This window comes from Aythya ferina (genome assembly GCF_964211825.1).
Source record: "Aythya ferina genome assembly, chromosome: 5".
NCBI lineage: Eukaryota > Metazoa > Chordata > Aves > Anseriformes > Anatidae > Aythya > Aythya ferina.
Genome location: NC_140301.1, coordinates 52804359 through 52830183, shown reverse-complemented (window position 1 = coordinate 52830183; position 25825 = coordinate 52804359). Strand labels below are relative to the sequence as shown.

At 38.2% G+C, this 25825-nt stretch overlaps 1 protein-coding gene across 7 annotated transcripts in view; it reads right to left on the bottom strand.

Annotated features, from left to right (window-relative positions):
• Positions 1-25825, bottom strand: part of EML1 (EMAP like 1) — a 121910-nt gene that overhangs the window by 36855 nt on the left and 59230 nt on the right. For 4 of the 7 annotated variants that reach the window (XM_084520727.1, XM_084520728.1, XM_084520725.1 and 1 more), the window contains exons 2-4: positions 15749-15931; positions 9843-9975; positions 979-1113 (exon numbers count right to left, since the gene is read on the bottom strand). In XM_084520727.1, the coding sequence (XP_084376853.1) occupies positions 979-1113; positions 9843-9975; positions 15749-15931 (451 nt within the window). Of the gene's footprint in view, positions 1-978; positions 1114-9842; positions 9976-12987; positions 13051-15748; positions 15932-25825 lie in introns of all 7 variants that reach the window. The other 3 variants (XM_084520724.1, XM_084520722.1, XM_084520723.1) reach the window with 1 other exon arrangement.

Here is a 25825-nt window from a genome sequence, read left to right as displayed (position 1 = left end):
GAGCAACCCAATGACTCATACGAAGGCACTGAGGCACAGACAGAGCAGGTGAATTACAGTATTGTGTGATCTTCGTTAACAGTGTCTCTCTATGGTCGCATTGTCTGGGATATTGTGAAACTGCATCATCACCACCACTTTACATAGGAAACTGGAACAGGACAGAGATCAAGAGAAATGGCCACGACTAAAGTCTGTCTAGGAAATATGGGAAAAAGCCAATTGGCCAATACCGTGACTTCACCACAAACAATGAATCATGCATTTCTTCAAGACCATCCTAGTCTGCAACTCCTGGACAAGACATTCTTTTCCATGTACCGCTGGCAGCACAGAGAAGCACCAGAGATACACAGAGGTATGCATCGCTTTATTCTGCTACTTTGGATAATGCCTGTGTGCAAGCCTCTCCCTCTTTCTCATTACTCTGACTGAAGTAATTATTGCTTGGAGGTTGGCTGGGTGCTATCTTACATGTGTGAGGTGGTGAGTGATTGCTTTTGCATCACTTTTTTTCATTTTTTTTTTTTTTTTTTCCCCTTACTCTTCCCTTCACTTATTAAACCACCATTATCTTGACCCATGAGTTTTTCCTCGCTTTTGCTCTTTCTATTCTCTGGTCCCATACCGCTGGGGGGGGCAGTGAGCGAGTGGCTGCCTGCTGCTTAGCCGACAGCCAGGAACTAGCAGCACTTACCAGGCTAAGGGAAACCACTGAGATAATGGAAAAAAAAAAAAGCATGTTTAACAATTATGAACTTTTTGGGGAGGAGCTCTATAGGAACTCACATAACTGATAGTGTGGAACCAAGGAAAATAAATTTCACCTAAATTTGAAGAAATGCTTTAAAGTGTTTATAAAAAAAATAAGTATTTTAGTCCAATTAATAAACTTTCAATATTAGCTGAACTGAACAAACAAACGTCATTGTTAGGGCAGAAGGCAGAGAAAAGAGACAGCCATTTAAGTGCCCTTACCTTTCGCTGTTCTTTTTACCACTAGATGAGCTGCTGGTGGATCCAGTGCGGTTGCGACTCCCTTTGGAATCTCCATAGCTTTCCCTCCGGCCTCCCGGGGACACGCGCTCAGTTGAACTGGTTCTCTTAACAGTGCTAATAAAAAAGGGGAGTGAGTTTTATAGAAGGACTTGTAAAAGCACATATTTTATGACAAATATTTCCGAGATATGTATCAAGTAGAAAGCTGACCATAATGTAACCGTTTTAATCAAAATTCAATGTATTAAAGACCCTACATAGGAGTTTCGCAGAGTAGCTGGTGCAACAGACTAATGTACTGCTTTTGCTCAGTCATAAGATAGCAGATGGGCCACACCAACATCAGACTAATCTGTAAAATCTACTTTCCATGTTACATTTCATATCTTTGAAATATCATATCATTTCATATCATATCTATGCCTCTGGACTTTTGGATTTTCTCAAGAAGGAAAAGATTAAAGCACATTACCCGGCACCTGCAGACTACAGAAAGTGCCAAGACTAGGTCAAAATTTGAGCACCAGTAAGCTAGCTTCGTATCCACACTTAAATTCATTTATGCAGTGGTTTAAAATTAGTTTTAACATACCACAGAGTAAAGCTTATGAAAAAGTGCATACTAGCTCTCTGTTAGCTTGTCAAGAATGTATGCTTCCAAATTACCTGTGGGGATCACATTTCCCCAGTTCCTAACAAGGGGTTTCCCAAAGGTTAAAATCTTCCCCTTCAACCATGCTTTCAGCAAAGATACCTAACAGGAGCATCTTGCATGTCTTATGGCACCCCTCAGACAACCACCTCTCTCTGACTGAGCACCATAAGCCCAAACAGTAGCAGGATTACCTAGTAAAGAGAAACCAGGAATCGCTTCCACAGCATCAGCAGGACAGGACTCCGTGTTTGGGTCCCTATTTCCCCCACCCCAGCCCTCTACTGTTTTACCTCCTCTAAAGATCAGAGCAGGAACATCCCCTTTACCCATCATATTCCCACAACTAAACGTTCAGCAGCCTCAAATACCATGGACACTGATGATCGCTTCCAAGCCCACACTTCAATACTCACACACCTCCCTCTCCCCAGATCCCAACCACAATCTGCCCCTCCACATGAAAATTTCAGTCCTCCCTGTCCCTGCCCCTTCAAGTCCCGGTCAGTCCTTTCATCACCTCCCTTTACTTTTGTACACCCAGAAGGGTGGTCTGCTTACCACAAGGCTCACCTCAGGTATCTTTGAGCACTATTCCCTGCCTCCCCCTAAAAACTATCCCTCCTGTATTATCTCCATCAGCTCCTCAGACTCTCCCACTTCATGCATAGTGTGGAAAAAAAAAAACAGTGAGGTGTTAACTCTTCATAAATGAAGGAAATGAGATGGACTTTTCTGTTCAGTCAAAATACACTCAGCTTATCTACTGTACAACAATTGATACTGTTGTTTTTTTTTTGTTTGTTTGTTTGTTTGTTTTTAAAGAATATTCCTGTTCCTTTAGGGCTTTTCACCAGTGAGGTGGGGAATGCCTATTCCTTAGTTCATCAGAAATGATGGAACAACTGAGCCAGAGTCTCTCTGCAAAGCAACCACTTTTCTAAGAGGAAGCTCCCACCCACAGCAACCTCCGCAGGGCAGACACATCTTATGATGCATCTCAGGTAGCGTCACAAAAATCTTTCTGGATCATGCAGTGGTAGAATGGATGCTCAATGCTGCATTTTTGTGTTAAAAACAAGCATCATTCAGATGATCAAGCTGAGAAAAATAACTTCCTGTGGAGAGAGAGACGTAAGAGAGCAAACAGAATGCTACACACAGGGACAGACTGAAAAAATCATGGAAGAAGCAAAAAAGCAGTGAGAAGCATTTAATTCTGTTGTCACTTCAGGAATTAGTGTTTCCTAAGCTAGCCTAAGACTCTTCAAATCATCTCAATGTCAAATGCATGGGGAAAAAAAACCTCTTCTGATAGATTAAATAATATGCTGCAAGCACTTAACTCTGCCTCTCATCATCCCATGTAATATTTCTCCAGTTTAACATAAAAGAAGCCCTAATACCAAAAATACTCCACATAAGATATCTCCATTAGTGTAAGTCCTTCCACTAGATTATACACACTACTGCAGAAACTCTCACTTACGATTTTGTAGGATCAAACCTTTCTTCCTCTGTTAAGGAAAAGATGCCGTAACAAGAGGCAATATCAGCCTACATTGAAATTAAATTAAGGAAATCACCAAATTATGCTAATATTAGAAACGCTGTAGCAATTGTTGAAGCAATTTTAAGCTAATTTAATGTTGCATGGGGTTTTATGTTTATAGCTATCAACATTCAAAAGATGAATGGATGGATAAAAAAATGAATGGGACTGAAGTTTAAATGTGCAATGCTATCTGCTTACTGAAGAAGTCTCTTGTCACTAGAAAACCTACTTTTACCACAACAGAAGAAAAAAAATCTTTTAAGCTCTTTTATTACCATTAAACTAATTAGTAACGCCACCTTCTGACAAATTTTATTTTACATTTTCAACACCACCAGCAAAAGCCCAGTGAGAAGCATTAGCAGGTGATCAGGAAGAGAACCGTAGCCGGATGTTTTGATTCCATTACATTAACTCAGTTTTGGCATAACACATTTTGGTAGCTACAGAGTTGAACACCGACTGTATCCATTGCTACAGCAGATACACTGTCACCTGAGGGAGAACTTTAAATGATAGGAAGTATTTGTTTAACTTCCAGGGCTATAAGAGTGTAACTGGATTCCAGAATTTGGCTTCCAGATTAGTGATGCAAAAGGAGAGGCATTTGCAAAATTGTTAAAAAGATAACATTTGTTAACACAATTTTTAACTTAAAGCAATGTGATTTAATGAAATATTGTTTTAGTAAAAGTGACGTTAGCATAGAAGAACAAAGATATTGTATCTGAAACTATCGTCTAAGTATAGCAATGCATTTATCATGATGAGAAGTTTTAAATTTACTTCTGAAAATGTTAAAAATGGGAATAATAATTGCAGTTAAGTTCTACCATGTTAATGTTGCTACTGAAACAGCCACTTTCTATGTGTCGAAACAGAACAGAAAGGAAAAACAACTGAGCTTCAACACTACAAAGCTATTAAGGATCCCTCACCTTAGAGCAGGCTTTTTCAGTTTGCATGCATTGAGAAGATTCACAGACCTGCTTAATCCAGATCGAGAGGTGCGTAAACAAAGCAGAATAAAAAGTGAATGCAACAATAAAACATGGAAACAAGACATATAAAACAAACTTACATTAAAAGACATTCGCATGCGTTCAAGATATGAAGTCACGTGCAAGAGTGAACAACACAGCGCTTATCGACTTGGATAGACGTTTGATCATTTCAAACCATACATTTCAGAACACCAATGTATCTTTGAATGACAAAATCTTAGCAACGCTCCAAATACACTGACCATTTTGAAAGCTACTAAAAACAAGAAAGAAAAATCAAAGAGGCTATCCGAGGAAACAGACAGATGATCCTGCTAGAAGACAAAAGACTATTTAAAAAAAGCAATGGTAAACACAAGAAAAGAAATCCTCACCCATTCACACACATACACACACAGCACTGCTCAGCTTGTTTCAAATGGTTGCATCACTGGATTGCAGAGAGCAAATCTGGCCAATACATACATAAATATTTATACACACACGCATATAAGTATGTTTAATTAACAAATATTGGGGGGGGAAAAAATAAAGCTTTCTAATAAATACATAAAAATAGTGCACAATGCTCTTAGACAGTAGCCAACAATATTAATATTTTGAAACTTGTCTAGCACTCTTTCTGACCCTCATTTAAATCAATTAGAATAAATTCAAGAATAATATACGACTTCAATTTCATTATGCCTTTGAGCAAAGCACACTAATAACTTTAATTGTTCAAGATATAGTGAAGTGGCATAATAGTTTGCCACTTGAAGTTCAATGGAGAGGGTTTTTTTAATTTATACTCGTTTTATTTAAAAACATTTTCTTTGAGAGTGTTAAACAGAAGACTAAATTGAAGGTTTGATACAGAGTGTGTGTGTGCCAGTTACAAATCATTGTTGCCCCCAGAACAGAATGGAGAACATTAATTCCAGGAGACTGAACAATTTCCTAGGGGCCATGTGTTTAGAGTTTAGAAGAACAGGAATTCATCATATTAAAGTATTTTATTCTCCCTACAAACAAAGCTTTTTTATGTTTTCTTTGTTCCAGTTTCTTCCTTTTGATCTCCATTGTCAGAGTTTTGCAGCATTGTAATGCTTTACAATCTGCTCAAGAAGAAAGAATGACTGATTGTCTCTTTTTGAAAGGCAGAGTATATGCTAGCCTACGGTCTGCATCAGCATCCCCACTGGGAAAGGTACTGTCTGCACTCTCCTCCCTTACATTTTTCTTTTTTTTTCTTTTTTTCCTTTTTCCCCTTCAACTATTGGAAACAAAGCTATCCTAGATGACTCACAAAAAGCTAGATTTTAATAGGGAACACAGAACATTACTACTGAGTGCTGGACACATTCCAAAGGCAAATTTAGTGTTAAGCAATGAACTTCAAGCCACATTACATCTGAAAGGAAGAGTGCTGGGGGAAGGGAAAGTTCTGTTCATGATACAAAAAGACCAACTTATTTTGAATGAAATTTTCAAATAATTATCCTACACATAAAATTCAAAAATAAAAATATGGCAGAGTGTAAAAAGCTGGCACACAAAATAGCTCAATTCCTGACTTCTACAGCATACACTAAACACATGAAATTTAAAATCACATTCCCTGAGATGAGTTTCTTTGTGAAGACGACTTTCAGACACTTTACAAAGACAGGCAATTCTTGATTATCTGTGTCAGGTGATTATCCAGTCCATCACTAAATCACTTCAGCTCCGCAGCAGCCAGCTTGCACCTGGCAGCCGTGCAGCTTTGCAGCACGCGTTGGTGCTGGATCAGAATCACCAGCATCACCAGGTTTTCTGTTTTGCACTGCATTATTGCTGTGTATTTTTATCATCTGATTGACCTGTGTCTTGTATTTTTTCCTATTCAGGTTATTTCATTCCTTCCTCAACTTGGATAATTGGGTTCTGGCTATACAAGAGCTGAATGCTGAAGGGGGTTTGGTGCCCTCAGTTCTAATTGAAGTCGGAGTCAGTTGAGGTTACTCAACATTTTACAAGATCTGGTTCTAATTAACACATTAGGCCTTATAACAACCTACTGATACCCAGAGATGCACACTTTACATATGGAAAACCAATATGCATAGAGGTTAAGTGATTTGCATAAGGTCATTGAGGGAATGTGGCAGAATCTGAATAAAAACTCTGCTAGTTCCACCCTTTCAGCCTCAAGCCTTTTTTTTTTTTTTTTTTTTTATCTGCAATTTTATATTCCTGCCAGAAGAAGTCATTTCCATTTCAGATATTAAATGGGAAACTGGAAAACATAGTGAACTCTGAACTGCATCTCCTTGGTAATCCAGCAAAGGGGATGAACAGTATACCAACCTGCGGGTTCAAATGAGTTTACCAATACATTTAAACACAGCTACTGTATGAAATGAGATTGTAGACTTATTGATAAGCACATCTATTTCTAAGCAATGGCATGTATGGACGCACACTTGATCTCCACAGAGATTATTTGCATGTATTTATACAGATACACGACATGCTGTTTCAAGGGACAGATCAAAATCACTGCAGTTGGATACCACACATTAGGTAACCTCGTTTTTTAAATGAGAGAAAGGAAGAATCAGAAGTTACTTATTTGTAAATCCCCTTTTCATAACAGTGTTCAGATAAACATTTGGCAGGGATTCCACTAACCTAGGTGTATGTCTCTTTTGAAAATATGCTCACAGTAGAAGATGATGAAATTTTTATTATATTAACCATAGCATATATTTGTAGTTCACAACAGCGGACTGAAGGTTTAAAATAAGATTCATAAAAGAAGTTTCTTCTTTAAAAACAAAACAAAACTTTTCTTTCACTTTACCTCTCAAATTTTACTTTTTTTGTTTGTTTGGTTTTTTTAAAGTTCTGAAAAACTGAATTTTTTCATTCTGCACCTGTATTATATAGGAAAAGTATTAAAGTATCCAAGCTGAAATTAAGTTTTAAAGCATCTATAACCACTTAATACTATTTGGAGCTGCTATTCCACAACATCACGTTTTGGACTAATAGAATACCTACATTGTGAAGTAGTGGCAGTTTTAGAATCACTTTATATGAGAAGAGCACTATAAAACCATGGCAGTGGGTGATATTGGCAGTAGGGTGATGGTTGGACCAGATGATCTTGGAGGTCTTTTCCAAACTTAATGATTCTATGACATTAGTAGAGATGATAATTTACAAAGTTATTAAAAATTACACACTATAAACTCTTCATCATTAAGTGAAGCTTCTTAACAAGTTCTACCCACCTGAAAAAAGGGAACTATTTGACCTTGTCGCTATATTCATATTACCTTTATGCATATCCACATACAGCTCCTGAATGCAGAACAGCCCGTTATAAATACAAAGTATGAATTAATTTATATTAATGAACTCATCTACTTGACTATTCGCAAGTAAGCTACATGGAACAGTTAAGACATAACCTTTGAATACTGAATACTTGAAGCATGCTATACTACAAAACACAAAATCCCCTAAATTATTTTAAGGGTCGTTATCAAAAACTAATGATTGTAGAGAACTATTTACTAAAAGTTTTGTACAGTAATTCATTAAGAAGGTCTTTTAACACTCCCCTTCAACACTTCCTCTCAAACTGTATTTATAGCTAAGGCACAGAAATATACTTTAATATAGTTTAATTTAAAATAAACTAATAAATAAAATTGAATATTGAATTAAATCAATACAGCATTTTAGTGTTTGAAGGGAATAGGAATTCTACAGCACCCGGATTTTTTTTCAGGATATAAGCATGCATTCCTAGATTTAAGCACTCTAATAAGCTTCTGTCTATAACAGACAAACTACTCATATGTATTTTTTCTTTCCTAAAATGGAATACACATTTTAATATTGCATATTTAAAGCACCTTCAGTTCAGCCCCCATAGCAAAAAGGAAACATAAGAAAAGGACATTAAAATCCTTATGCTTTGGAAGATTTCACTCACAGATGAGCCAAGAGTCATTAAACACTCCCTAAGGAATCCCCTAAGGACTTTCCCACTAGCACAGAGGGCATCCAGACTGCAGGATGTATTTATCTACGGGGACTGGGAGCTTTGCAGGCACTGTCCGATGGATGGCTTGAGTTATGCAAAGGCTTCTCAGCACAGAGAAAGGACAAGTGTGATTTTCACCTCCATTTGACCCACCCTGCTCTGGAGCAGAAAGTCCTCCGTTGAACCTTGGATAGCGAGCGTACAGACTTGCAAGTCACACCCTTTGTACACAAGTGAGGCAGGGCAATACTTGTGATCTCACTTTGTTTCATAATCACCACTTAAAATGATGTGTTTAATTAACAAGAATAAAATTAGAATTATTGAGAAAAAAAAGCTTGCAAAGAACAAGTTTACTTCAAAATTCACCATAGTGAATCAAAATAGTGACTTTTTTAATACTAATCATTTTTCTCTTTAAAAGACAGGTTTTTCCACCCACTTGCTAAATTCTGATAACATAATTCTGATAACAGAAACGTTTATACAGTATTTACCTTCCTTCTCTTATCTTAAGGGCTGATTCAAGCAAACCTACCAAAACCTGCAGCTGCTGTGAGCCCCATTTCATAGAAGCCCAATTCTATTTGGGTGACACTGAAATAACTACAGTGCTTTCCACTATTAATTCCGCATGGCACAGCCTCTCTATAACAACAAAACCCAGAGCTTCTGGAAAACCAGTTGCCTTCAAATGAGTAAAAAAGAGTTGCATACAGTCACCATCTCCCCTTTAAGGAAGACGTCTCTTTACAAAGGAAGCCTCAGCCCTTAGCATGTTAATACTCTCATTTCCACAACTTGCCTTCCTCAGAGATGAGATCATCATCTCCAAAAAATGCTAAGGATGACACACAACAAAGTGTTAAAAAAAAAAAAAAAAAAAGGCAAAAAAAATCCCCCCATAGCATTGTCTTTTACAGGCAAACAGTACAACAGACCAACACCACAACTATCACACACAACTTGAACTTGCTCCACCCAATCCGTTGCGTTTCTTATAACCTACGTGTACAAAACAAGCATACATGTCACCCGCAAAAACACACACACACAAAGCAAATTGAGTAATTATTAAAGGGCATAAATACATGCTAATGGTAAGATACATAAAACTTGATATTCTCATTTGCATGACTGTCCTAGGCATAGAATTCTCTTCCCTGAGATGCTTATAGCATTGTGCAGGCAGTTTCAAGATAACTTTTACTGAGAGAAAACAACCATAGGTGACATGCTGATCTGTAATGATAGCACAGTTACTCTCCAGACTGTTTTCTAACAGCTATTAAAAGAATTGCTGCCATACTTTTCATGTCATGTTACACAACAGTAGAAATATGTTATTTTGTTAGACTACAGCAGCAAGAAAATAATACAAACTAGTAGATTAAGCATTGTGTGTTCTTTCAATATTCGCAGCAATAACCTCAATTCCAATTAATTAGATCAAATAAGTTTAAAGTTTATTAGAATGAACTCCATCTCTCTCTGAACTAAATACATATAGACCATTGCTTTGAAAGTAAGAAAAAAAACACGTATTTGGATGCTTGAAGGAAGAGATTCATTATTTTCTCAGTTTAACAATTATAGTGTTACATTATGTACCTTTTTGCTGCTGGTGATACAGTTTCCTTTCTGGTTCCTGATGGGGAAGGTAAAGAGCCACTTGGTTTCTTTGGTAACACAGTTCCATTATTAACAGTAGTCCTTAAAGGCAGTGTTTGTACCAGAGGTCTTGCTGTAAAACAAGCAGAAGATGAAATCATTGGTTTTACTTTCTTTTTTTTTTTTCCTCCAGAAAACAACGTTAGAATATTTAAAAATATCTGTCTTGTATGCCATTTTTGTTTCATTATTGCCAAATTTACTATGGATGTGGACTTTAAAAAAAAAAAAATCCTCCTTGTTATTTATAATGACATGAAATCATCTGCATATGGATTCATCACACAATTCCATAACTGTCACACCTGTAAAACCCTACTCTAGCTCAATCAGCTTACTGGTAAGTGCAAAGGCAGCTATTGCCACCCAAACCAATCCTGCTTTGCTAAAAGAGCATCTGTCTGTTGCCCACCTGGATGATGCTCAGAAATGTGCTAGAAATGAAAGCAGGCTGCTACCCCAGGAACTCCTGCCCTTTATTCCTTAACATTCATACAGGTTTTCCACGAGCAAATAATCTGTTAATAAATCCTTATTCTCCATCTACACACACACACACCTCTTATTTGAAAGAATGTGGGCTTCTGTTTGACAAACAGTAATTTTATCCCTCAGTCAGAAAAAGCTATTGAAAACACCAAAACTGTGGACTTAATAATAATTTGACACTATCTATTTATGTTCTGACCAAATGTTGGCTCAAAAAAAAAAAATTGTTATACACATCTAACTTGTAACTACTATTAGAATAACTGAGAAGTTCCATTCAAGTACGTTAGAAGTTAGTTACAAAACCAAACAGTGGTTAAAACTGCAAGCAATGAGTACTTACATGAGAACTATAGCAGAACATACCCTGGAAACACAGACACAAGCATGACTAGTGCTCTCTGCACAGCAAGGATGAAAACCAAATCTTTGTATAACACTTGAAACTTGACAGCACGCTGTATTACAAGCTATCTTTGTAAAGATGCCAAAAATCTCTGGGGTCAAAGAAAGAATACCCAAGGGAAACTGAACAGCCATAAGCCACTTAAGAAACACAGGAGAAAATATCTGACAACCTTGTGAAGTTCAGTGAAAATACCTACGGAATACTCTGGAAAAGAAAAACAAAAAGATTGCTGAGGATAATCTAAAAAGTCAAAACAAAGAAAAACTAACAATTACAGTTCTAGATTATGTTATGATAGCATCTTATTGCAGCAGACTGCAAGCACGTATTGACTTGTTCACCTGAAGTCATATGTACTGAGCAAACAAACAAAAAAATGGAAGCCTGTGCATTGAAAAGATTGCATCAGTAAATATTATCTATTTGAGTGCAAGTTTCAAGACAAATTATATTTGCCTGACGTGTACCAAAGCAGTTAATTTGATTAAAATATATACTTGCTTGTTACGTATTCATCATATAGTTACTTCCCATCAGTAAATATTGAAGCAATAAGGACTGTTTGGCTTAAAGGAGTGAAGGATGACATGAAACCAGGTCAACAAAGGAAAAAGAAACAGCTCCATGCCCACTGAGACAGCCTGTAACTGCGGAAGACTGAATGGGTTGACCAGTACCATTCTTAGCAAGGACACAAAAAGCAAGAGCTCTCTTTTTACAGGCAGCTTTAAGGAAAGACTAAAGACAAAAGTGGGGTACCTTCCAGCCCTGTTCCCATGATCTATTTTAACAGACAGCTTTTAGAGCTGTACTGATTTTTCACAGGGACAGAGTTAATTTTCTTCATAGTAGCTTTTATGGTGCTATATATTGGATTTGTGACCAAAACAGTGTTGCTAGTGCACTGATGCTTGAGTTATTGCAGAGCAGTGCTTACAGAGTCAAGGTCCTTTCTGTTTCCCACACCATCCTGCCAGCAAGAGAAGGCTGGGGGTGCACCAGAAGCTGGGAGGGGACACAACCAGGGCAGCTGACCAAACTGCCCAAAGGGATGTCCCATGCCTTAAGGGGTCATGCTCAGTAATAAAAGCTGGGATGAAGGGGAAGGGGTGAGGGAGCACGTTCAGAGTGATGGCATTTGTCTTCCCAAGCAACAATTACAGATGACAGAGCCCTGCTTTCCAAATGGCTGAACATCTGCACGCACAGTTTTGCTTTAGCAAGTGAAGTGTCTTTATCTCAGCCCAGGAGTTCTCACTTTCACCTTTCCAACTCTCTCCCCTGTCATGCTGGGGAGGAGTGAGTGGCTGTGTGGGGCTCAGCTGCCTACCACGGTTAATCCACAGCAAGAGGCAATACAAAACAGCTAAAACTTACTGTGCTTTTGCTTCTCACACTTAAAATAAAAATAAATTAAATCAGACATCATGATCCTATTTACTTCTACTCTATTCATTCCACAGCTCCATGCCCTACTACGTTTCCTGACTAATTACTGTAATGCCATAATTACTTCATGTATTACTGTGTATTTAATGTATAATTAACATATAAAACAGATTCTGTTGTATATTAGAGAATCAGATGGCTGCAGTTAAGCAGTTGTATTCTTGTTTCCTGTCACGATTTCTGTAGCTCACAAAACTTTCATGAGGCTTTGAGATCATAAGTTAGAATAATAAAGTTAAATAAACAAATGATTAAAACATTTTTCCTTCTTTATTGTTATATAAAAAATGCCTATTAAAAGGTAGCTGAAGTGAACTCCAGCTGGAGGTTATTCTCTTAACCTTATGAAATTGAAGCTAGCAACAGCCAGTAATAAACCCTGCAACTTTTAGCAGTCAGAGGTTTTTGCTTCAGATCCAGCCCCAGCCCAGAATCCACGCTTGCTGGAGGTTTAAAGATTTAGCCACATGAGCAGATACTACAGAAAGCAACAACACAAAACTCTTTCATGGCACACAGAAAAAAATACAAATTATTCAATTAATCCACTATTTACTCTGGCACTACTTAGTTTTTTTACAAAGCTGTTTCATACCAGTGGTAATTGATGTAACAGTCAAACAACTCCAAGCGTGTCATTACTGTTAGAAGAAGTGGATGTCAGCAACTCAAACACACTCGTATTATTTCTTTGTCAGTAACATTTATTTTGGAAGTTCTGTTGCTTCAAGGTCTTACCTGTGGTAGCAGTACTGACATGTTTACCAGCCTCAGCAGCAGCTTTTTTAATCATACTCTGATCTATGGATTAATAGGGCCATTAAGTTTACAAACAAACCAATAATTGCAAAAGGAAAGAACAACAAACAAGAGTAAAACAAAGACAGGAAGCCATACTGAACTCCACGAAGTAGCTGAATTAAATAAGGAAGGGGAAAAAAAAAAAAAGCCACCATTAGTGAAGGAGCTCCACAAACAGCAGATAAGCAGCTCGGCACCTGTGACTTACACTGCTTTTATGCTGCCCAGCTCAAGTCTAGAGCAAGAACGCACACAGACTGAAAACAAGGTTGAGCTCTTTTCCACTGTATGTTTGAAAGCCTTAATCTTGAAATCTTTAAAGCAATTTTAATTATGAAGTACTGGGAATATGTTGTTTTCTGTCCCATGAAGCTTCTTGTTCCAGACTTTAAACAGTACATTGGGGATCCAAAAACTGCTTCAAAGGGCAGAACCACCCTAGGTCACGCACACACTTAATTCTGGACTGAGCAAACGAAACAGCACGTATGTACTGTGCTTCAAATACCAGTTGTGCGGATGAGATTTTGATGACGCTTTGTGAGACCAAATTCCACTTTTAAAAATTATAAGTGTGGAATTGCTCATTAAATGATCAATGGAAAGAAAGCAGATCGGGTCACACTTAGCCCAAGAGACAAAACACAAGAAGCCACAGTTCCAGTTTCACCCATGCCCAAGCAAGTGTCTCTCCTACCACTCACTGTTAGGAGCCACTGAAATGCTAGTCCAAGTTACCAAAATGAACTGAAATGGAACTTGGTCTTCTGGGCTAAGTGATTGCATGCGGTCTCTTATAAAGTAGCTGGGCCTACTACAGGGAAAATGGGCCATCATGGGAAATGTACATGACAAAACAGCTGGAAGAAACAAACCATCAGGATACCTCACATTCTTTCATGTTTTAGAATATGTTTAATAAGCCTGACCATACACTAATGGTACAAGCGCTATATACTAGGTAATGGATGAGCAGTTAGCCTTTATAGCCCCCGGTTTGCATTGTCACATGTACAGCTTCTTACACTGCAATTTCCCACATACAATCAGAAGTATTTATGCCACATGCACATTTTAAAAAACAGCCATAGAAGGCAGAAATATAGGCTTATAGAAGTTTTTTTATGAATGTACTTTGAACTACGGCTTTAACTACCTGCCATAACCATGAAAGTCTCTCCCAATTTACAGTTCTGTTCACAGAACCCATGAAAGCTTGGCTCTGTATTTTGATAAGTAAAGCCAGCAGGCAAGAAGAACTGATCTGGTTACAATTCAGCAATAATAACTAGACTTTATTTCCTCCACACATCAGATAATAACTATTTTACAGGCAACATAAAGCCTCTTTATCCCTTGTACAACCACATTTGATGGAACAGACTACCTTCAGTAACATTCAACTTATCAGATATTTTAAATATTTTTTTGCAATTGAACAAACAAGGACAAAATGAGGAGAATACAACATGAAGGGAACAGAACGAGAGAACAACATCACGGACATTTAATACATATTCTATCCAAAAAATAGCATCATATACAATTAACTAATCTGGCTCTGAAATTCTGTTCCTTTCTCTTTTCCCCATTTCCAGATCCAAAATATTAAAACAAACTTAAGATCTCAGTTCAGCAAATTAAGTAGTTCCTTATGTATTCTGTTAAATCAATGCCTAAAAGTAAATATCTTGCACAAAGTCACAAAGTAAAACAATTTGTAGCTCTGAAAAAGTTATGAATCCATAATTAAGTGACACTTCCTACACGTATTAATACAAATTAAAATTTTAATTCAAGACATCATGGTTTAGACAACAGAAAGACTACAAAGTCAGCCATACTTTTTTTTCTTATCTAGGTTGCCATCACTCTTACTCCGAAGATTACCCAAAAATAGCTCACATTCTTCCACTAAGCTCCAAACAGGCAATTTTCCACGCCTTTACAGACACACCGATGACAGTACATCACATCAGTAGGGTTCTAATAAGCCCTTGCCTCAGTGAAGTGCTGGACATTTAACTCAAGCCTTTCTGATTGCCTACAAGCCAACATATTCGTGTAGGAAATGGACCAGGCAAGAGCACTCTGCAGCGCATGTGCACAACACAGGACATTGCAGAGTAGCAACGTCTGTTACAGCTTTAATCCAGCTGGCTCTGGATCTGCTGTGCTGTAGCTGATTCAGGCACCAACTGCAGCTGTACTTTTCCTTTTTTTTTTTAATCAAGCAGCTGGTGTTGCACCATCTCGTTGATCGTATCACCGTGCCTCCACCATCCAGAAACACTTGAGTTATTTTTAACTGAAGTTGCATTTTGCTTGAATTTACAGTTATTTTTTCCCCCATCAGAAAAACTCTTACAAGTTTCATCCACAGAAGATGAAACATTCCCCAAAGAGTTTATAAACTAATTTTGATAAAAAGTCAGGAAGTGGTAGCCAAAGTTCAAGGTAGCCTGTGGAATAAGCAGTAAGAATATGAAAATGCTTCAGTGACTCATAGGAACTTTAGAAGGCTTGCAGATTTAACCATTGAGATTTGTATGTGTTCTCTTTAAGGAGCTAAATTTCAAACTTTTTTTTGATTTGCTGATTCTGAGCATTTCAAAGATCTAAAGAATAACCTAGTTTAATACACAAAATGTTTTTATTGACTTGCACTACCTATTTTACATATATCTGAAATGCAAACCTTTGGTAGGTCCTTTCTTGTTCTGCATGGCCTGTTGTTCCTCTGTAATATTCAAGCGTCGAACCACATCAGCAAGGGCAGATTTAAGCAGCTGGATGTCATCTTCTTGCATCTGGACACGTTGCTCCAGAGAGGCAATGCGATCCGTTACCTCCATACTGCTTGCAGCAGAGGCACTGTCATCTAAATTAAACAACAGAAAGAGATGTATTACCAACAACATATAATATCAAAGATATTCCGTTATGGTTAAGCAGCTGCTGGTAAAAGCAAGGATTTTTTTCCTCAAATCTGATGACCTCTGGAGGAAGAAAGGTTTTAAGCAACCAAAAGGAAGAGATGGAAATTCAACAATTGAACGGGAAAAAAAAAAAATAGAATACCTAAGTAAGATGAGATAATGAAGTTGGCCTTCAGGACTACTGATTGTGAATCAGACTATCCATGTGCTCTGCAGTTCTGAACAATCACCATTCAATATTCTACTTAAAACAACTTTCAAGTATCGGCAGTCATTTAGATAAAGACCTACACTTTCTGGTATTTTGCATACACTTCTAGATTTTTCTCTCTCATATATGTGATAGAACATGTGTATCAGACAAATAAAAGCAATGAACAAGCTTACATTTTTTCAAGTATCATCTACAGACCGGAGAAAATATGTTAACCCATCATAACTAGTATATACTTGCTTGATATTTAAACTAGTAACCACAATCATAGTTCACTTCTCCCTAAGTCCTCATTAGAATCCACGGCATACATCTCTTCTGCCTGTTAAAGCCAACCTCTTTATGAAGAAGCTAGTATTTGCTTTCATTTCTTGTGTACTTTATTTCCTTCCATCCCAAACCAGATTTTTCCACTTCACATGTACAAAGGCATAAAATGAAAGTTAAATGGCTTGTGCATAACAACTAGTGCTGAACTTTAAAACAAAGTCCTTCTAACAGGAAAATAACAGTTTCAACTTCTGAATGCATTTAAAAGCACACCCAAAAATGTTTATACATACAAACATTTAATCAAAAAGGTCTGGGGAAAAATAGCATTTAAAGTTAAGAACTTCTATTCATCTCTGATCCAATCAAATGCAAATTGTTTTCAAAATCTGTTCATAAGCTGCTCTTTGGCTTACTCACTCCTCACACCCCCAGCAGCTATCTGTGGTTACCAAAAGCAGACTTGGAAACAAATACTGTAACAATACTGACAGTCCATAAATAATTACAGGCTAATATTGCTTAGGCTGCTTGTTAATTCTGTTACAGAATTTTCAGAGTGTATTTTTAAAACACACATTAGGATATTAAAGCTTTTATGCTGAACACAACGGTTAACGCAAGTGCCCAGTTCTGACAAACTAAAACAAAACTCGAGCTCCTGAAAAAGTTTCCTCATGACACGACCAAAACGCTTTCCAAACTTTGGCACAGTCATGGTTCTGCTCAGCACAGGCTTCCGTAGGGCAGCTGGGACAGGTAATTAATCCCCCAAATCAGATGGGCAGACATGCTGGCAGCAGTATGAGCTGCCTGTAGAACTTAACCTTTCCTTGTACAAACAAAAGGCCCACGCTGCTCTAATGACTTTACACTTTAACTCAGCTGGAAATAACACGGATTAGCATACTGGACAATAGGCAACCAAATCAAAAGCTTGATTTAACCAATATGAGCCAAATTCAAACTTCAGCCATTCTGCCAAATTCAATATGTTATGGCATAGTTCTCTTCTGAACTCCGTAAACAGCCAGCTCCCAAGATGGGGGCAGAGAAGGAAACCCAAGGGGATATCTGTTGATGATAAAGTGATTTACCCGTTACAGAAGAAAGACATCCTCATTGAAGTATCAATTACTCTAAAGTGTAAAGCAACAGTAATTTTGCCTAAACATAACTCTTCAAACAGTAAAGAAACTGCTGTATTTGCAGTCCCTGACAGAATCACCGCCACTAATCACCATCAGGACATACATCTCCTCCTCCCTGCCCACCTCCAGCTGTCACCTCAACTCTTCCCCTTGCATCCCTGAGGACTGGCAAGGAGGAACAGCCCCCTATCCTGGGCACAGCTTGTCCCAGACTTCCACAGTTATCACTCCTCCAGCTCCACCTGCACCTAACTCGTGTTCTTGCTGCAGCCTACAGCTTGCTCTTGAATGGAAGTTGCCACACTGGATCCAGTGCCCTCCAATGTATTTAGAAAAAGAAATAAGTTTCTAACAGCTTTCAGTAAGATTATGACTGAAGACAAGGTGTGTTAAGAGTCCAGCTACAGTTAACTTTTCCTTGTCTTTGCATACATGTACAAGTAAGCTATGAAAGGAATATATGGAATATAATAAATATAATAATATTCCATATAATATATGGAATACAATAAAGAAATGTTTTCTGAAGAATGTGAAGTTCAATTCTGAAACAAGCAGGACCCATGCATTATGCAAGGTGAGGATGGCATGTTCTGGCAGCTGGGATCACCAGATCCGAGTCTGTTGAGCAATAAAGTTACAACTGAAACACAAGCAAATAAGCAAAGCGATGTTGTACCAAAACAAGAGGAGACTAATTACATAAACTAACCAAACAACCACAAAAAAAAGGTCACAACAGATGTTATCTCCTCTGCTCACAAAAGCAAGAGCTGTATTGTTGTCTTACTCGTGCTTTGCCCCTGCAGCATACAGCTCTTTGTCACAGCAGAGAACAGTCATAGGGCAGTTCCTAACAAATATATGTAAGGGAATAGAGACTGAGCAGAACCATCTTGTTATTGCTCCAAAGCCAATATTAAATGTAAAGCAACTACATGTTTCATAGCTAGAGTGTCCAAAAGAGAACTACAAAGATGATGAAGGGTCTAGAGGGGAAGATACATGAGCAGCTGGGCTTCTTAAGCCCCGAGCAGAGCAGACTGAGGGGAGGCCTCATGGAGGCCTGCAGCTCCTTCACGAGGGGAGCGGAGGGGCAGGCGCTGAGCTCTGCTCTCTGGGGACAGCGACAGGACCCGAGGGGATGGCATGGAGCTGGGACAGGGGAGGGTCAGGTGGGATATTAGGAATTCCACATTTTCTCCTATATAAAACATTCTTAAGCATCCTGCCCAAAACAGGCCACGCCAGGAGCACGAGGGGCACTGAGAAAGCACGCGGTGCCATGAGGTGACAAACTGCCTTGCCTTGGGATGGCTCAGTCAGAGCTGCATCATCGCTTTCATGGTACCCACGCATGCTGTCATGGCAGCTGGGTTACATGGATTTTCATGGCACAGTTAGGTTAAAGCAACTGCAGGACACACACTTTATCATAAGGACATAAAAAGCCTCAAAACACTTCATGGTTATCCCAGGAAACACAAACCATGCTTTTAAAAGAAAACCAAAAAGATAGAATTTGTGCAGTGGTAATACACAAATTTTACTGCATAGTTTTACAATCTTATAAGAATACCACTACGTCAGTACGCGTTGCTTTTTGTGACCATAAATCCAATAACTCTAGCAAGTTCTCAACACTGTCCATATACTTAGATTTGGTGCCCTCTTTGCAATCAGCTATCATAAAAACAGCTGCTCACGATCTTGAAAGGTACACGAAGGACACCATAAATCCTAACAACTTATGCTGAAGCATTACGTACTGCATCACGTCTACTCAGCAGTCACCACCACCAGTTTTGCCCACGGACCAGCAGAACAGCCATCCTATCGCCTACACCAGTAGCACCCATAGCCTGTTGGAATTAATCAACACCCTTTTTTTTTGTTTGTTTGTTTTTAAAGAAGAGGAAGATGGGAAGAAATAAAACGAAAATAGGAATGAGAAGAAGAAAAAAAAAAAGTATTTTAAGTACTTTTATTTTTAAAGTGAAATGTATGCAATTTGTTAGTTTTTTGTTTTTTGTTTTTAAGAGCTCTTAAGTGAATCATATTCTACATGTGCTCATTTATTTTTATGGATTGTAGTGCAAGTCTAGATCACTATCTCATGAGATTAATGCCACCTACAGTGTCCAAAGTTAGATAAAATGAGGAAGTATCAGTTCAGATGCCTGTTTTATCATTATAATACACATTTATGTTAAAGCTTGGAAAGAACAGTCATTTGTCATTTATGCTTTGCTGAGATTCTGCAGGGTTTAGAGAATACACAAAAAAAAAAAAAGGGGGAATGTTCTTCCTGCACTCTTTAAATTTTCCAACCAGCTAATCCATGATCTCATAGATTGGAAAGATTTCTTGTGGCAAACTAGAAGACAATACTGAGTCAGATGATTAATCTGCTTCCAGAGCGTCTTCCAGTTTTTCAGCAATTTATTACTTGAACTTAGCCAAATGTGAAGAAACATCTGAAGCACAGCCAACAAGAGGATGTGCACACTCTTTGCAAGTCAGAAGGATTGAAAGATTTTTTTTCTTTGTATGTAGGGTAAAGCAAAATGACACGCTTCCACTACTAGTTAGAGGTAGGCATATTAAAATGAATGCTATTTTCTAGTTTTAGCCTGACGGAAAACCTAAATATGAATTGTAAATTAATGATGTAGGAAATAAAGGAGCTCTCAGAGTTAAAAGCATTTCTTTTTGGAAAAAAGAACAACAACAACAGGAAACATTTATTTTTGCATTGTCAAGTGTCTGTAGATTTTCAAGATGAGTAAGCTGTACAAGTGTTCACTTATTTTCCGCACATTGTTAAATACAAATATAAAAAAGCTAAAATTAAAACAGACTTGGCATTTTTCCCCCAAAGAACTACTTCATTAAACAAACATATTTCACCTTTGCCTTATGCAGACATTAATTTTGAGACTATGCTGTCCAGCTCAGGCCATGACAGCTGATTAAGTAATGGAAACATTAGATACTGATTCTGACTGGTAAGCAAGTTTGAGTTTATTCAATCTACATTGTCTCCTTAGCGTACCAATTAACAGGATGAAATTGTAAATGAAGTACTTCCCCAACTTTTCCGGATACATTCTGTGCATTATGCATTTGGAAAGAACCTAGCACGATGCAGGTGTGCTTGCCAGACACCATTAGAGTCCTCACTAAAAGCAGCCTCTTACAGCCTTGGCCAGAGCTGTCCCTGAACTCAGATGCACTGCAGAATATCAGAAGAGAAAATCTAAGCCTTCTAGAGATGGCAAATTTCAGCAGTGGTCTTCTGCAGAAGTTAAATGATAACATAAATGATGGAAACCATGGCAAAGGATGGCAGAGAAAAGTCAGCATCACCCACACACAGAGATGCCTTCCTTCTAAAGCAAAAACACAGACTGTCAGCAAGCCTGATCTGAGCTCAACTGGTAGTAATACTTTGAGATATCAGCAAGTACATCACTCTCCACACTTCTCCTGAAATGTATTGGTACAAGTATTTACATTCCTTGGAAATCACTAACTTCAGCACCCCTAGAGCCTTATGAAACGTGCAAGTGGACAGAGTTCTCTCCCTTCAGCCAGGCGTATGTCAGAGCACAAGAGCTGCTGAAAAGCCCATGACACCAAAGCACGGCCCCACAGCTCAGATCAGACAGGGCCATCCATCAGTTTTGACCTAGTATGTTAGCAAAAGCAGGTAGGAATACTAAAGATGTTACACTTCCAGAACAATTTTTCGGTTTTCAGACTCCACTAACTTTGCAAAGCTGTCAGAAGCTGCACATGTCACTTGGTACACATTTGGCAACCTCCCCTTCTCCTGCCCACATCATCGCTGAGATCTCATGCAACAAATCAAGTTACTGGAACTATTTTCTCCTTGGGAGTCACACTAGCACTAACTTTCAAACGATCTCTCTGCCTCACCTCTCTCGATGCCATCTGTTTAGCCTGGAACTATAACAGTGCAGAAAAAAATCCCTATACGGCAGGCACCTCCCACTTTAAATCCTGTCCTCCCTTTTTGGTTCATTTAATGCATCTTTCAGTCTGGGGCACAAAAGTCAGCCACATAACCCATTTTATTGATGCAGTCTGTCTGAATTGTCAGCACCAGAGTGCTAAAAGGAGAATTAGAAAGAAAAACAACCATTAAAATCTAAGGTTTAAAACAAAAAGATCTTTCAAAATGAAAATGAGCAATTCGCTGTGGCACTTAAACAGTGGAATGCAGCCACGACACAGTTGCCAGGCTCAGACGCAAGATCTGGAAAGTACCAAGCATTCTGGTGGCTCTTTCTGCGGCATAATGTCAGCAGTCTTTGGCAGACCAAAAGAATCTCTGTGCAGGAGAACAATGGGAAAATAAAACAGCAGTTTGGTTTCCTTTGACAACACAACACCAAGCCCCTTTGTTTAAAAGATTAGTGTCGACAGCATCACATAGGCTATCTTTCCTCCATCCACTTCCCTGATGCAAAGCATTATACCATACCTGAAACACAGCAGCAGCTTTCCAGGCTCGTCTCTGGGGAACAATGACAACACATATGTGCAACAGCTTATCCGAAAGTCTGGTACATACTGGACTGGTGTGCTAGACCCTGATTTGACCAGATTAGAGCTTTCCTCTGTGCGAAGCAAGTGGATTTAAAGCCCAAAATAATGTTATCCTATTTAAGCTTGTTATTTGGTGTGGTTAAGAGAAAAACCAGACAGAAATCTTTAGCTACGGTTAAAGCTGTAAAACTGTCTTGCTTTACGTGAAGTCCTGGAAAGCAAAAGTGCTTGCCAGCTGAATGCTACAGGAATGAACTGTCAAATCCTCAAATTGCATTTTATTATAAAAACGTATGATAGGATAAGAGAGCAAACACCACTTGTCTAGCTGGGAAGCTTTGATTCTGGGGAACAAGAAGTTGAATCTAATCTTTAAACTTGATAGCTATAGACCCAACATACCTGTCTCTAAGCCTGTATAGGTACAGCTGCGTGCAGTCTCTGAACGGGTAGGACAACTTTTCAGTTCAATCCCTATTCAAATCAATGTGCTTAAGAGCGATTAGCATCGCAAGGAGCTGCCCTGGTTGGATACAATCAGGTACATCGCACAGCAAAGTAATCTAAACAGATCAGATTAGTTTTTCCATGTCCTCAGAAGGTATGTGTGTGTAGGAGGAGGGAGGACAGCACTATCCCACATATCCACCTAATGCTGTACTCTGCATTGCACTAGGAACACATGAGAAAGGTGATGTAGCAGGGACTATATTAAAAATAACATAAATCATTAAATGAGAACAGACCATGCTTAAACTATTCTAGAAGTTGTAACCCAAATATGTGTATTCTTTATATAGACTACAGCTGGTTATTTTTGTGAGCAGTATTTTCTCTTCTCCAACATAGCTAACTATTGTAGTCCAGTATCTGTAAAAGTCTATTACTGTATTTCCAAACATTCACTGACAAATAACTTGTCCTTTTACAGCTTCACCACTAGAAAGTTAAAGAAAAGGAATATAACTTCCTAAAATTAGAAGCAGAATGTGAAAAGAAGGCAATCTATAAAAGCAATCATCACTGAGAATCTCACAGCTGGGTGCTCTGTATTCATTAACAAAATGAGAAAGAAGAAAATGATCTTAACAGAAAATTCTCAGAAAGTTCCTCATGGCTAACAAGTCAGCGATTGCTACAGCAAAATTATAAGCATGTGCCCTTGACCTGCCACTAGCTGACAAGCTGAAGCCAGCAGCTCACTGTTTTCTCCCTAGCAGATGGTAGATGAGATGCAATTTGGAAATCAACCAGTTAAAAATGATCTTCCCCAACAGAGCCCTAGTGAAAGACAGAAGAAATTTTCAGCATGTCAATAAATTAGAGGAACTTTCACGAGAAGAGCTTCATCAATGCAAACGCTTTACAGCTCGGAGTTACTGTGCAGGCTCTGTCGAGCATGCAAAGCAATCGGGAATGGCTTACCAAATTATCATTGCTCCTTGTTTTGCTGGGAGCAGTCTGTACAATAAAAAGACATTGTAAACAAAACCCAGGAGAGCAAAGACAGCACTCTGTAGCCATAGTATTACTACAAGGTCAGTAGTTTGAGAAAAGTGACCCCATATGATCTGCCTGGAGTTAAAAAGCTAAAGATATAGCATAACAAGAGCTTGCAAAGAAAGGCAAGGGTGGTGTCATTACCAGAGCTACCTAAGGGCAGCAGAGCCAGGCAGAGCATAGCTGTGTTTTACTGTTTTGCATTCTAAGTGATGCTCTGAGGAACACGGCTGTACCACCACCACCTTAGGGGTAAGGGAGCAAAAGCACACGTGGAACGTGGGAGAGCAGCTCCATAACACTGACCTTCGTGGCAAGGTTACTGCTAAGTGTTCAAGTCCTGTTACCAAAACCAGCAAAGGATGAGTTCAGATTTGTCACATGATGCACGCTAATAAGACTTTCACTTTTGTTTTGCACTGTCAGACAAAATGAACCAAACGATGCAAGGTTTGCTTACGCGAAATGTGTTTTAAACCACATGCAAATAAACTCCACACACTGGTACATACAATACGTTCTTAAAAACTTTACCAGTACTCAGTTCAACATATTGCCACTGCCTTAAGAAAATTGGATGTCTCCCCTTGATTCTTCAACTGCTTATCAAGCAAATAAAGCAGAAAGATCCGCTTTTACCTGCAATCAAGACAGACTTAAAAGGCAAGAAAGCTCATTTAAAACATCTTTTAAAAGTTACTGATGACTAGATAATTTTAGAAGTTACCTGTGACTGTGCATTACATACCAGCATTGTATTGTTTCCGTACTTATGTATTTCCCCAAGGAGATGTTGATCCCCACTAGCAGGAAACCATTAAGAGGCATCAGCCACTAGCTGATCAGCAATTAAATGCAGCCTTACAGTACATTAGAGGCAGCACTATACAAGCATCTCAGCAACTACTTACGTTAGCACACAGTTTTTTCCATTTCCAAACTTCTGCATTAGATATTGGAATAGTACCTGACACTCAAACTTCCTTGGTCCATTAACTCTTAATTTAACTTCTATAATCCGAATTTTTATGAAAACTGTAATCATATATGCAAAAGTTTCTAAAACAAATTTTAAACAGTGTTAAAATTTAGAAATATATAAGCAAACCCATCTTCCTTCTAAGAAATTAAATCTATTAAAACTGAGACAACACCAACAGTAAGAAATCCAGAGTTATCAATCTGAAATGATTTGTTTTGTCATGTTTCGTAAGTGGATTCTTTGAGAGTCAGAAAATCTCAGCCTCCGATCAATACCTTTTATGAATAAGATATAGCCACTACGAAACATTTTGCTTTTTCCTGAAGATTTATCATCTTTCCAAATTGTTTTCTATGGACTCAAACCAAGCAGCATAATACAAAAAGAATAATACATTCCTCCTGCACCTGCAGAAAAGGTTACCAGAGTCAAAGGCAGATTCATCATTTTTTAAAACTCTGGTTACTTGTTCTCAGCTAATGGCTCCACTTCCAGCAGTGGTCTGACTTGTCTTCAGAACTCTGAACCTCCTGAATATTTTAGAGTCTGGAATTAATGCAGTATAACATTAGGTTTCATTATAGGTTGTCAGTAAGACAAGTTGCAATTTAAATATTAAAGGAAGAAAAAAAAAAAAGTCATTCAGTTTTAGAAAACTATTTCCAGGCTTATTCTAACACACATCTTGTTCAGTGTTTCCTTTCACAGTAACGTACAATTTTTTCCACTACTGCCAGTTAATCTAGTGGTTGTGAGAAGTACTTGAATTGTCTTGTGGCAGTCTTGTTTGGATGGGAGAGGGGAACAAAAACTTGCAGGAAGGCCACAACAGAGTGGAATTTTTCCCATACTGTTCATCTTCAGTGGGGGCTAAGTCTCCCATTTAATTCTGACAGATATCAAAGCTACTACTTCAAACTATTCGATATACAGTAAAAACAATTTATGCCAAATAATATATATATTTTTTATTCTAAAATATGATGATCACACATTTCAGTGAATATGGGGAAGGAAGACAAAACACTCTTTCTTCTCAATTCTTTAAAAAAAAAAAAAGATGATTTCATGTTCTGTTTAGGAAACAGAGAATCATCCATCTGAAAAGTTACTTGGTTTAAGATGCAACTCTTCTATTTAAAGG